This window comes from Cylas formicarius, unplaced genomic scaffold, assembly GCF_029955315.1.
Source record: "Cylas formicarius isolate icCylForm1 unplaced genomic scaffold, icCylForm1.1 PGA_scaffold_8__14_contigs__length_24414737, whole genome shotgun sequence".
In the NCBI taxonomy this organism is placed as follows: Eukaryota; Metazoa; Arthropoda; class Insecta; order Coleoptera; family Brentidae; genus Cylas; species Cylas formicarius.
This window is the reverse complement of record NW_026844361.1, coordinates 21626931-21639460: the sequence shown is the minus strand read 5'-3', so window position 1 is coordinate 21639460 and position 12530 is coordinate 21626931. Positions and strand designations below refer to the sequence as shown.

At 36.8% G+C, this 12530-nt stretch overlaps 3 protein-coding genes across 5 annotated transcripts; all 3 read left to right on the top strand.

Annotated features, from left to right (window-relative positions):
* Positions 1-106: 106 nt before the first annotated feature.
* On the top strand, positions 107-4198 carry LOC132706620 (uncharacterized). Of its 2 annotated transcripts, none has more exons than XM_060678064.1 (6): positions 107-251; positions 2458-3243; positions 3342-3441; positions 3490-3588; positions 3644-3799; positions 3850-4198. In XM_060678064.1, the coding sequence occupies exons 2-6, from the start codon at positions 2465-2467 to the stop codon at positions 3901-3903; spliced, it is 1188 nt and encodes a 395-aa protein (XP_060534047.1). In that variant the 5' UTR covers positions 107-251; positions 2458-2464; the 3' UTR covers positions 3904-4198. The 2 variants fall into 2 exon arrangements, with proteins under 2 accessions (XP_060534047.1, XP_060534046.1); XM_060678063.1 differs by having other exon boundaries at positions 215-310.
* A 303-nt stretch (positions 4199-4501) lies between these two features.
* LOC132706626 (uncharacterized) lies at positions 4502-8889 on the top strand. Its single transcript, XM_060678074.1, has 6 exons — positions 4502-4603; positions 5749-6532; positions 6847-6946; positions 6993-7091; positions 7141-7296; positions 7355-8889. Exons 2-6 carry the CDS (start codon positions 5754-5756, stop codon positions 7406-7408), a joined length of 1188 nt encoding a protein of 395 aa, XP_060534057.1. The 5' UTR covers positions 4502-4603; positions 5749-5753; the 3' UTR covers positions 7409-8889.
* Positions 8890-9066: 177 nt separating this feature from the next.
* LOC132706633 (uncharacterized) lies at positions 9067-12138 on the top strand. Of its 2 annotated transcripts, none has more exons than XM_060678086.1 (6): positions 9067-9149; positions 9369-10213; positions 10353-10452; positions 10505-10603; positions 11819-11974; positions 12034-12138. In XM_060678086.1, the coding sequence occupies exons 2-6, from the start codon at positions 9447-9449 to the stop codon at positions 12085-12087; spliced, it is 1176 nt and encodes a 391-aa protein (XP_060534069.1). In that variant the 5' UTR covers positions 9067-9149; positions 9369-9446; the 3' UTR covers positions 12088-12138. The 2 variants fall into 2 exon arrangements, with proteins under 2 accessions (XP_060534069.1, XP_060534068.1); XM_060678085.1 differs by having other exon boundaries at positions 9141-9310.
* The last annotated feature ends 392 nt before the right edge of the window (positions 12139-12530 follow it).

Genomic DNA, 12530 nt, shown 5'->3' with positions numbered 1-12530 from the left:
TGACATTTTGCGGTAGAATCCCGATTTTCCGTTTCGATAATTATAAGACACGGTATCGGAAGAAAAATACCTGTTATAGGGCGGTTTAAAAGCAATGTGCCGACACGGACCCTTTCATTACTATCCCGCAATCCAACGGTCGGATATCCGTGGTGGTTGAATTTCCGCTGACAATTCCGCGAGTGAAGTAGTTAGTTTGTTACGACCTCGTCGTGCTGTATAGAGGTGCACAACTGAACGATTTTCATACGGTAATTATAATGCACTGCGCTAAGCCGTCCTCATGTTGCAATAAGAGTTTCGTTTTTGTGTAAGTGGGAATCTAATCAAATAAACAGAACTATTTTCTGCCAAGGTGTGGATGCTCCTGTTTCGACTAATCACATTAAATAAAAAAAAACTCTCTCCATCAGTTTGAAGACTAAATAATTATAGAATTTTTTTGTGTAGAATTATTTTAGTGAAATTTTGAAAATATTGAAATGTCATTGTTTAGTCTACAATTAATCATTGACATGCCTTTCATTGCTACTCGATAGGAATTAATAACCGCGATTTTTTTTAAATAAATTATCTATGGGCTAGTGGTGTCGAATTTTTTTCTTTAAATCTTTTCTTCTCATACAGGGTGTGAATGTAAGACTGCGAAAATTTTCAATTTTCTTACCCAAAAAGTTGGAAAAGATAGGGAGTACTGCAAGATTCTTTAAAATATTGGGCGATGTTTTTTTTTTTTGCTTTAGAAAGAATAACATAACATAATAAAAAATTAAAAAAGGAAAGCAATACGTGAAGATCAAAGGACACGCAATACTGAAAAAATACAACGGACGATTGAGAAGAACGGAAATAAGAAAATTGTTTGCCAAAACTAAATGACGGCAAAAAAAATTAAACTAAAAGACAAAGAAGGAAACTAAACAATATATAGAGGGAAGATCCTGGAGATAACAAAAAACTTTTACGAAGAATTATACAAAAGACAACTAAAGCAAAACAGGTGAAACACACAAACCGGAAAACTCAAAACAACAAACCAAGGATCTAAACTGCCAAAAATAACACCGAAGGGGATGAAAAGTAGCCTAGAAGAAATGAATAACAACAAGGCACCTGAAGATGACCAAATAGTAATTGATTGCTATTAAAGTAAGAGGAGAGAAACTACTTGAAGTAATAAATAAAAATAAATATTTAATTTATATTTGAATCAGAGTATTGTTCCGAAAACCTGTGAAAATCATCACAAAACGGCTAGAACGAAAATTATATTTTTATCAACCCAAAGAGCACGCGGGTTTTAGAAAAGGTTAAGGAACAAATTATTTCCTAAAAGCTTTTGATTGAAATATTAAAAGCATTGGAACAGAACCCTACTCACTATAGAAGTTGTTGGAACAAATCTACAACACAACAGCATCCGTTAACTTCCATCAGGCATCAGGCAGGGGAATATTGTCTCTCCCAAACTGTTTACAACAGTCCGGGAAGATGCTTTAAGGAAGAATAAACATCGATGGCGAATACTTGAGTCATTTGCAGTTTGTCGATGATATTACAGCCCAAAGCTCAAAGAAGAGACATGCTGGTGAGACAAAGAACTAAAATAACAAAAAATTACTCAAAGCAAATGGAGTTGGGCTGGTCATATAGCGCGTTTGAGCCCTCAAATATTGATAGGGTGGAGACCCACAGACAATAAGAGAAATCAGAGTAGACCCCAAACAAGATGGGAAGACGACTTGAGAAAAACAGCGAGAAACTGGAAGCAGAAGGCACAAAACAGAATACCGTGGAAGGAGATAGAGGAGACCTATGTCCAACAATGATAATTCTTGAAATCATCACCTTGTCATCACTTATAAAAATTTGGTGGCATATTGTGGGATGTTTTGCATTGATGATAATCGATGCAACTATTATTGATTAAAAAATTTAGTATTTAAAGGCGTGTTTTATGACAAAATAACGAGACAGATACATTAATAAATATTTGGAAAATATAAAACTCCCTAGTCATTTGGCTGTTTTACCTGATGGACTTAAATTACGCTAATAAATTATTTTCAGTTTCTGTCTCCGCCGAAAATTAATTTTGTCAACTTCTATCTTATGTGTTATTCCTTGGTCAATCTAAATTTGATGGCATAAAACTTATAATTATATTCTATTATTATATTAATTATTAGGTAATAAATGAATTTCAGCCCACTCCCTAACCCCACCCCTTTTTAAAAACATTTTCCGGAACTCTATTTTATTAAAACATCACTTTGTCATCACTCATCACCTATATAAATGTCAATCCCAATTTTTATCTTAAATGTGGTTCTCATTCTTTCATTTTCATGGTCATGGTAAATTTGGTGGCATATTTGGGGTGCATTCGGATTGGGATTATTTAAAAACACATTTCTCATGCGATTTGGTGAAACCCGATTTTTTAATCTGTTTCAGGACACATATGGCCATCGGCACCAAGCGCCAACAGTCGATCTTAACACTCGCCAAATATTCCATGACTTTGGTCGGTTTCTGGCAATACCCCAGCCAAAAATATCCTCTGAAACTTCTCTACAGTATCTACTCCGCTTTCTTCGTCATTTATTTCATGACATACACCTGTTCTGTGTGCATCAAATTCGCCATTACTCTAACCACTGCTTCCACATTCGACTCGGAGATCATCAAGCAATTAGCTTTTACACTAAGTATCTTAATGACGATGTACGTTGTTATGGTGTGTCACAGCTCGGGATTTAATAAGATATTATCGTATATTGTAAATGAGGAACGAAGCATATTGCAGACCGAAGATTTTGACATTTTAAAGTCCCACCTTCAACAGATCCGAAACTGCAACAACCTAAACGCTATTTACGCAGTGTTCACATTCGGCACTGGATTCGCTATGGCTTTGGAGAATTACCTACAGAGCATTGAGGTGGCGCGCTACAACAGCGACCGCAATACCACCCTGGAGAGACCCCAGCTCGTCGGCCTCTACTATTTTGGAATAAACCCATATAAACATGCAGATCTGCTGTTGGTCATTTCAGAAATCTGCATCTTATTCAACGTGTTGATAATGCTCTCGTCCAAGCTCGGCGTATTTACTTGCGTCATATTCGGAATATCGCTGCTGAAGAAACTCCAAATTAGTTTCCGGAAAATGGGCGTGGATCGGGAAAACGCGCTGGCCGTTTTGAATCGCCTGGTGGACGATCATCAGAGGGTTATCGCGTAAGTATAAACTTTTTGTTTATGGCGCATCCTTTACATTTCTAGAATAGTATGACATATTCTTACCAGTAGAGTCTTAGACGACTTTCGAGTTTTAGATTTGCTGACAAATTGAACGCTTCCATAAAATATTTGATATTGGTGGAGTATATTTTAAATTCGCTGAATGTGGCCGCAGTCTCCGTTCAGTTCATAACGGTGAGTCCTGAATATAGATGAGAGTCGCCTGCGAACATCTCATTTCAGTACGACAAGAAGATGCTGCTTTTGCCCTTCTTCTACTTATTCTTTCTGCTGATTCAAGTTTTTATCATGGGCATAGGTGCCAACGAAATAAGTGTCGAGGTTATAAACTTACAAGCATTGTTCACACATAATGACTTATTATATTCGCTTGCAGAGTGTTAATCTATCAAACGCACTGTACTTTAGTCCGTGGTACGAGCAAAGCGAAGCTGCTAAGAAGGTAATATTGATCATTATTGCCCGAACTCAAAAACCCATCAATTTAACCATAGGGCAGTTCAGGCCTATGGTTATAGATTCGGCCCTAGCTGTAAGTAAACCGGCACCATACAGAAACGAAAACATTTCTTAGTATTTTAGATCTGTAAGGCGTCCTACTCATACGTCACGCTGATGATGCATAACGTCCAATAGACAGATGCCGAGCAGATCCTAATGACGGACCAGAAAATAGGCTTTGCAAAGGAAAAGTGTTTACAAAATTCAAATATATGTTATATTAAAGAAGATATTGTAATCGTCACTATTTCTGCCTCAGTTATAGTTTAGAAATTGTAGGTAGTATTAAAAATCCGATCCTATCTTTAATAAAAAACGGAATTTCCCATTTACCCTGTACTTACGTATTGTGAAACGTTTTTATGAATATAAAAAGTATAGTAATATAATGTGACATTTTCACAAACTTAAAACTAGTACAAATATCGGTACATACCAAATAACCATTTTTGCAGAGTATTTTATATCGAACGTTTTTCTGTAGCCGCCTGTCTTTCCAAAAGTCAGTGGAAGTATGTGAACATACACATAAGCTGACCAACATTTATTTAATTTTAAATTTATATATACTATTACACCCTCGAACGTACTCATTGAAAATAGACTCCGGCCGCATTTGAACTTTGCGGTTTGAGAGACTTTCCTTTCGTTTCGATAATTGCAAGGCGGTATCGGAAGGAAAATACCAGCCTTAGAGACGTTTAAAAGGAATTTGCCGGCACGGACCCTTTAATTACTAGTCCGCAGTCCAGCTATCGAATATTGACTGCATTTCTCACAATTCAGCGAGAGAAGTTCGTTGCAGTTTCGACGTTCCCAAGGATAACTGAAGAAGGTAATTACATTTTGTTAATTATTTTTTATCGTTCGCTATATTTAATAAAAACTCTCTGTATCCCTATTCTGATGCATTCGTATTTAGCCAAATGTCCCAACAGTTTCTCGATATCTCTAGAACACGAAATTGCCAATTATTTCTAGGGATTTTTTTTTTAAAAACAATTTTTTTAGGACACCTAAGTATATTCTGAGGTATCTTGTAATACCGTTTGGTCAATTTGTATAGCATTCAGATTGCAACACACAACCCTTAGACTGTTTTTCTGCAAAAGTTTCTAATATTAACTACGGTTAAAGTAACAAATTGATATGATTTTTGTTTAGTTTCTCCAAAAAAAGTGGTGGAACATTTTCTTTAACGCATTTTAATAAATTTTAGATTCGTTAACAGAGCTTTTCCTAGTGGCGTTTTCTGATAAAGTCTAATAAACGAAATAAGTTTAGGGAATACAGGAATACATTGAACATGACTTTTTAAGATAGTCAAATAAAGGCCCAACAACCCTATAGAAACCCAATTTCAATTTAACAATTCAATTTGCACATAAAATATGAATAAAAGAACTTGACGTATTTAAGTAGTAAAATGTGAAAAAATCATCAAGATTGCCATGAAAACAAATTTGGTTAATATCTGACCAAACGATGCGCATCCTCCATAAAGTATTTGATGCTTGTCAAATTATCTTAATTGCCTGCCCTTTTTCGGTGATTAGAAGAAATCAACACGTCAGAAACTAACAAGAATACTGATTATTCCAATACACATTTTACTAATATTTCAATAATTAATAAAGTTATATATTATATTATTTTTAGTTAGTTAACTAAACCTAATTATTAATTACCAAAGGTATTGTAAAATGAGTAGAAAATAAAAACAATTTTTTTGTTTTGGATTTTAATAAACATTCAGGATACTAAATAATAAATTAAGCTTTAATTTGATAAATTCTGGATAGTTTGTCATTAATAAGAACCCAGCAAAGTGGAATTTTTTCCAAAAATTCCCAAACATTTTTTGAGCCGTAAGTTGCTTTAATCATGTTTTCGGTTATGTAAAAGGTATTGAGATGCCAGAATTTAATTTTTAAAACTGACGAAATGTACCTACACTGGATTATTTTGTTTCTAATTTAGGGCACATGGCCGCGGGCACCAAGAGACACCCATCGATATTGACTTTCGCGCGGTATTCCATGAGTTCGGTCGGTTTCTGGAAGTACCCCAACCAAAAGTATCCCCTGAAACTCTTCTATCATTTCTATTCCGCTTTCTTTATATTCTATTACGTAACATACACCGTTTCCGCTTGCACCCAATTCACCATTACTCTAACTGCCGCGTCAGCCTTCGACTCGGCGATGATCAAGCAACTGTCCTTCGTCATCACTATCCTAATAAGTTTCTACGTTATTATGGTGTGCCACAGCAAGACTTTTAACAAGAACATCTCGCACATCGTCCGTGAAGAAAGAAGCATGCTGCAAAGCGACGACGCCGACGTTATAAAATTCCACCTTCAACAGATCCGTAACTGCAACGCCATGAACGCGATCGTCTCGATATTGGCATTCGGTACTGGATTCGCCATGGCTTTGGAAAATTATCTGATCAACGTGAAAGTGGCACGCTACAACAAAGACCACAACACCACCTTAGAGCGTCCGCTGCTCATCGATCTCTACTATTTTAAAATAGACAAACACAAACGCTGCGATTTGCTGTTGGTCTTTGCCGAAATGAGCTTTGCTTTTAATACTCTAATTATGCTGTCTCCCAAACTCAGCATTTACGCCTGCGTAATATTCACCTCGTCCCTGTTGAAGCAACTGCAGATCAGATTCAGTAAATTAGGTCTGGGTCGGGAGGACACGCTGACATCTTTGAAACACCTCGTGAGGGAACATCAGAAAATTATTGCGTAAGTTGTTTGGTGCGATGTTACGTGAACATCAGTTTGAAAAACAATAACCTCCGCTTGGCTTCTTGAAGCAGTCGGGGAGACTGGAACCTGTGGTTTATGACCACTACTACTACTGCACACTGGACACGTGTTTTGCCAACCAAGTTGGCATCATCGGCAGATGACATTAACTTTTTATATCATCCGCCGATGATGGTGGTGCAGTAGTGGTTATAAACGTAAGTTTTTTTGAAGCAGTATTTTGCTCCCTATTCACTTCGATTTTTCTTTTAACAGCGAGCATAACGTCACTTTTTTTTTAAATTTTCCAGATTTGTGATCCAGCTAAACGCTTCTATGAAATTTCTGATATTGCTGGAGTATCTTCTAAATTCGCTGAATGTGGCCGCAGTCTCCGTTCAGTTCATCACGGTAAGTAACAAAAATTAACGTCGCTTGTGAACATATGGCGTTTCAGTACGAGAAGAAGATGTTACTCATGCCCTGCTTTTACATCTTCTTTCTGCTGGTTCAAGTTTTCACCATGGGGATAAGCGCCAACGAAATCAAAGCTCAAGTATGAATAATTAAGATGCTGATAAAGTTTTGTTTACTATCACTTGCAGAGTCTTGCTCTATCGGACGCCATATACTCTAGTCCGTGGCAGGAGCAAAACGAATCTGTCAAGAAAATATTATTGATTGTGATTGGGAGAACTCAGAGACCTTTGATGTTAACTATAGGCCCATTCGGTCCGATGGTTATAGATTCGGCACTAGCTGTAAGTAAAAGCGCGCCATCTCCATAATGGAAAATAGACAAAATCCTTTCAATTATAGATCTGCAAGGCGTCATATTCATACGTCACGCTGATGATGCACAACGTCCAGTAGATATATGCAACTGAGTTTGGTAAAATTTGATTCAATAATACAAATTCAGTCCTAATAAACTAGTTAGTTTAGTTACATTTCAATCCAATTAACGGCCTCAATTATTCGAAACTTCAACTTGTGGAACTATTAACAAACAAACAAGATTCATCGTTGATATTGCCATCAGTTAAATATGAGTCCTTTTGGATTCTTGCAATGTTTTTCTTCAACGTTTATTACAAGAACACGTGATTATAATAGTCCTTACGGATAATTGGAAACTGAAATCATTTAATGCTGTAATTGGTAGCTTTTGCCCTAGTGTGCTATAATTAATACCATTTGGCAGTTTGAATCTTATTCTGTCAGGATCATCGACCTCAATAATAATTTGTATCTTCTCATTTCGAAAAATCCGAACTTGTGTGTTGTTAGGTTGCTCAAAAATGACTGAGTTATTTTAGATCATTTCTTGTTCCATTGGTCGAAAAATAGGTATCACCCAAACCGTCGTAAATGATTTGATTCGGCATAAAACATAATGAACTAAATTTTTATTTTTATAAGTTGTTTCTGTTAAAATGGTCTTTACTTTTTTTTATTTTTCTAATCATCACTTTTTATATAAATTGAGATAAAACAAAGCTTAAAGCAAAGTTTAAAAAGAACACCCTATATTTTATTGCATTTTTGGATAGTCTTTTCAAGGACAAATTCAACGATATATATGAATCCATATTCATGTCTGTGATAAACATTGTTGGGTTACTTATGAACATTTAACTTTTTTCCATATAATACTTTCACAAAAATAATGCTTTAGGCAATGATCAAATTTAAAATATTCTCTAAAAATACGCGGTGTCGCTACGTTTCGCAAAATGATGCCTTTCTCGATTTTCTTAAATGAGACACACTGTATATCATTGGATTGTCGAATAGCCTGTTCACCGTACTGCTCGTATAAATACACATAACATACATAAAACATAACACATAAAAGTGAGGTGCTTTATTGTTTGTTAACATAATAACAAAGACCTGTTTAATTAACTGTGATGTATTAGCGTATTAATTAGAGTAATAACATGTTTGTTCTGTGCTTATAAATTTAAATTGGACGTGAATTGTTTTTTTTTTCCTTTCTGTTCTGAAAAGTTTCTGTAATTTTATGTGTAAAGGAAGGCAAATCAGTATTATAGCTACACGGTGTTGCGAAATATTTATATAAAAAATGTTGTTCTTTCCTTAATTTCACAAATAAAATGGGACTTGGTAAGCAAAAACTTGAAGAAAATATAATAAATGCAGGCTTTCAAAACTCGCTTTTTCGAGATATATGCCCCTACCAATAGGTTTATTACCTACTCGTTGAAAATGAACACGAATTCCACTGCGATATATAGTTATCTCTTACTTTCACGAACAAACTTCAGAAAACGAATGTTCAGAACTCCCCCTCTCCCGTGAAAAATGTAACAGCGACAAATTATATCCTCGACTACGCGAAAGGAATCTGCCGGGTGCATTTCTCCCGGCAGAAATGTCTTCCCTTTTGTTGCCGTAATTGCAGGGCGTGGTTGAAAGAAAAACACTGGCTAGGGAGCCTTATAATTTAAAAGTAGCGACACGCACCCTTTTGTCGTTGGGAAGGGGTAGCCATTTGCGTCCAAGGTCTCGCAGAAAAAGGTTGTAAGATCGCAGACGAAGAAAATTTATTCGTTGTCCTCAAACAATACGGAACGCAGAGGGGAAGAGGGTGAGTCCGTCTTCGGGAAGAACGTCTTTTTGTTATATAATAAAAAGTGTTTGAGTTATGTAACGTCCTCCTACGACTTCCCTATTTAACTTTTAACAGACTGTATATTATTAAGTATAAAAAGGTTGGCTTCAATTTCAGATAATTTTTTTTCAAAAGAGGTTAATTATTCGAAATTCGCCTGATACTTTCGTCTTCTAATAAATGTGACATTTCCAGGTTTCCCAATTTCGTACCAACACTCAAGGAAAACTTGGTGTTTTAGAAGTTCTGTTCTAAAACAGGGTTCCGTGCAAAATGACCGAACTCCCGTCCATTCTAACTCCCGCGAAAATTTTCATGACCTCCGTCGGATTTTGGAAATACCCACAACAAAAATATCCTGCGAAATACTTCTACAAACTTTACTCAGCTGTTTTCGTATTTTATTTCTTCCTCTGCGCGATTTGCTTATACATCAAGTTCATCATAACGGTGAGCACCACATCCACCCTAGACCCCGACGTAATCAAACAACTGGCCTATGTCATCAGCTACCTGATGACGACGTATGTGATAATGGTGTGCCGTAGCGGCAGCTTTAACGACGTCATATACGACATCGCTGTCGAGGAACAACGCATGCTGAAAAGTGGTGATGACGACATTTTGAAGTCTCACCTTCAACACATCCGACGAGACAATTACATCAACTTCCTCTTCGCTATATTCACTATCGCCACTGGATTCGCTCTGGCTTGGGAGAATTACCAGCAGAACATCGTGATAGCGCGCTACAACAGAGACCACAACACCACCCTGGAAAGGCCCTTGCTAGTGCAGCTCTACTATTTCAAAATAAACAAACACAAACGAGAGAATATGCTGCTGGTGGCTTCTGAGATCTCCATCGCTTGCAGTGTGCTGATGATACTCGCGTCCAAACTCAGTCTCTATTCCTGTATCATATTCGCATCTTCTGTTCTCAAAATGGTTGAGGTCAAGTTCAGGAAGATTGGTCTGGGTAGCGAAAATCCTCTGGCCGTGTTGAAGCGGCTAGTGGAAGAGCATCAGCGTGTTATCGCGTAAGTGTGAACTTTGATAGAGCTTTAAATTTAGCAGTTGTTTGCCCCTGTGAAACTAACTAAAATAGATATCGATTAGCAACTAACTATTTGATAGACCCAGTAGGGCTGGATTGCATTTCTTTCAATTGGGTTTCAGATTTGTTTACAAATTAAATGGTTCGATAAAATACCTGATTCTGTTGGAATATCTCCTGAACTCTCTGAATGTGGCCGCAGTCTCCGTTCAGTTAATCACGGTGAGTCCAAAAATGATTTGTAGCAGAATGTGTAGACCTCTCGTGTTTGTAGTACGACAAGAAGATGTTGCCGACTCCTGTGTTCTACCTGTGTTTCCTGCTAATTCAAGTTTTCATTATGGGCATAAGCACAAACGATATTAAAATTCAGGTATGAAACATACACATGTATAAGATACAGCAGTATAGAAATTATGTAAATTATAATGCGGATAAAATTATTAGGTTGGTTTTAAGAGGAAACAAATTAATTACACACACAATTATAACCATATAAAAATAATATAATTTACAGGGTATTATTCAAGTTATATTATATAGTTCAACAAATGAATTTCAAGTTCGAAGGACAAATGGCAAAAATAGTTGTCATAATGGTGGCAGATTGGTATTTCATTAAGATTGATCCAAAGATTTGCATAGAAAAAAAATTTGAGTTTGTTTACTAACGCTACAAAGAGTTCTTAGCAGGGATAGCGCGAATCACAAACTTTGTCCCTCTCTGTCTGTCACTCTCGCTAAATTTCCCTACAAATTCAAAAAATTCGACCCGATTTGTTCGCCATGGTTTAAGCATTTCAAATTACCAGGGAAGGTGACAAGAACTACATTTTCTTTCAACAGCACAAAAGGTCCTTGCTTACAATGATATCCCTAACTCAGTGGAGAAAAAAGTTTACGTGTTCTAAACACGTTTGTCAATATTTGGCGGTTTCATTATTTAACCATTCAGCACTGGAGTAGGCGAGAAATATCTCTAGCACACCAGGTAAGGTAGAGGGGAAGGCTCCCATTAGTGGCAATGTTAAAAAGCGAAGCGAAGCTGTCACCAATTTGGGAATCAGTCGTCCGGTGTTTATGCCTCTCATTAGCGCCCCTCTCAAATAATATATAAGCAGGTATAGAGTAAAATACGAGCCAGTTTCAGTGAAGCTCTGAAGAAGCCAACAGGATGATTGGCGAAACGTCGGCAATTTCGACTCAGCAAAAACCGACGCAGGAGGAATCAGAAGTTTTGTATTTATTTATCGTCTAACCTAATAACAATTTTACTAAAGTTTGTAAACAAAAAATACCCGTATTTATTGAAATTAACGTGAAATATTTGCCCCAAACATGTTTCGATCATATGGCAATTAAAAAAAATCTAAAACCATAACAAAAATCGATAAATTCAGCGACTGAAAAGGAAGATGTTTTTCAATATCTCACTGATTTTCATTAAAATATTGATCGATTATTTTTTAAGGTTTTGTTTTTTTTTAGTTGTTCTTATATATAACTTTAAGGGACTTTCTGAAACTTGTATATAGTCTATTAGGAAGGGAGTGCACTTAATAACAAATATAAACACCTACACTTGCAGAGCCTTGCCTTGTCCGATGCCGTATACTCCAGTCCATGGCACGAACAAAGCGAAGCGACTAAGAAATTATTACTAACAGTGATAGCTCGAAGCCAGACACCCCTGGAGTTGACTATAGGCCCATTCGGACCCATGCTTATAGAGTCGGCCCTCGCTGTACGTGCGTCACTACTAACACCTTTGTACATAACCGGAAAGCTTTTTCTATTTTCTAGGTCTGTAAGGCATCCTACTCATACGTCACCCTGATGATGCACAACGTCCAGTAAATAGATAAACACTTTTTTGTGAAAAGTTATTTCATTAAATACAAACTCTATTCAATATATATACAAACCTTTAGGTACACTTGGAGAGTAACAACGTTCACACTTGTGATAGAGAAAAACCTCCCCCCCCCCAAACCAAGATGAATGAAACCGCGAAAAATTATAGACCCGACGGCACCAAAGGAATCTACCCGGCGCAATATTCTTTTCTTTTATTCCTATAATTGCCGGGCGTGGTTGAAAGCAAAATACAGGTTGCGGACGTATATAATTTAAAGCAAGCGCCATTTCGTCAACGCAATTTGAAAGCGGATGTGTAAACATTTGTGCCACATGTTTGGTCGGAAACGGTTGAAGCGTCTTGGCTAAAGACGCAATTCAAAGGAACTCACTCTCAGATAAGGGATGCAGTGATCTAGAGGGCGAGTCCTTCGTACATCAAA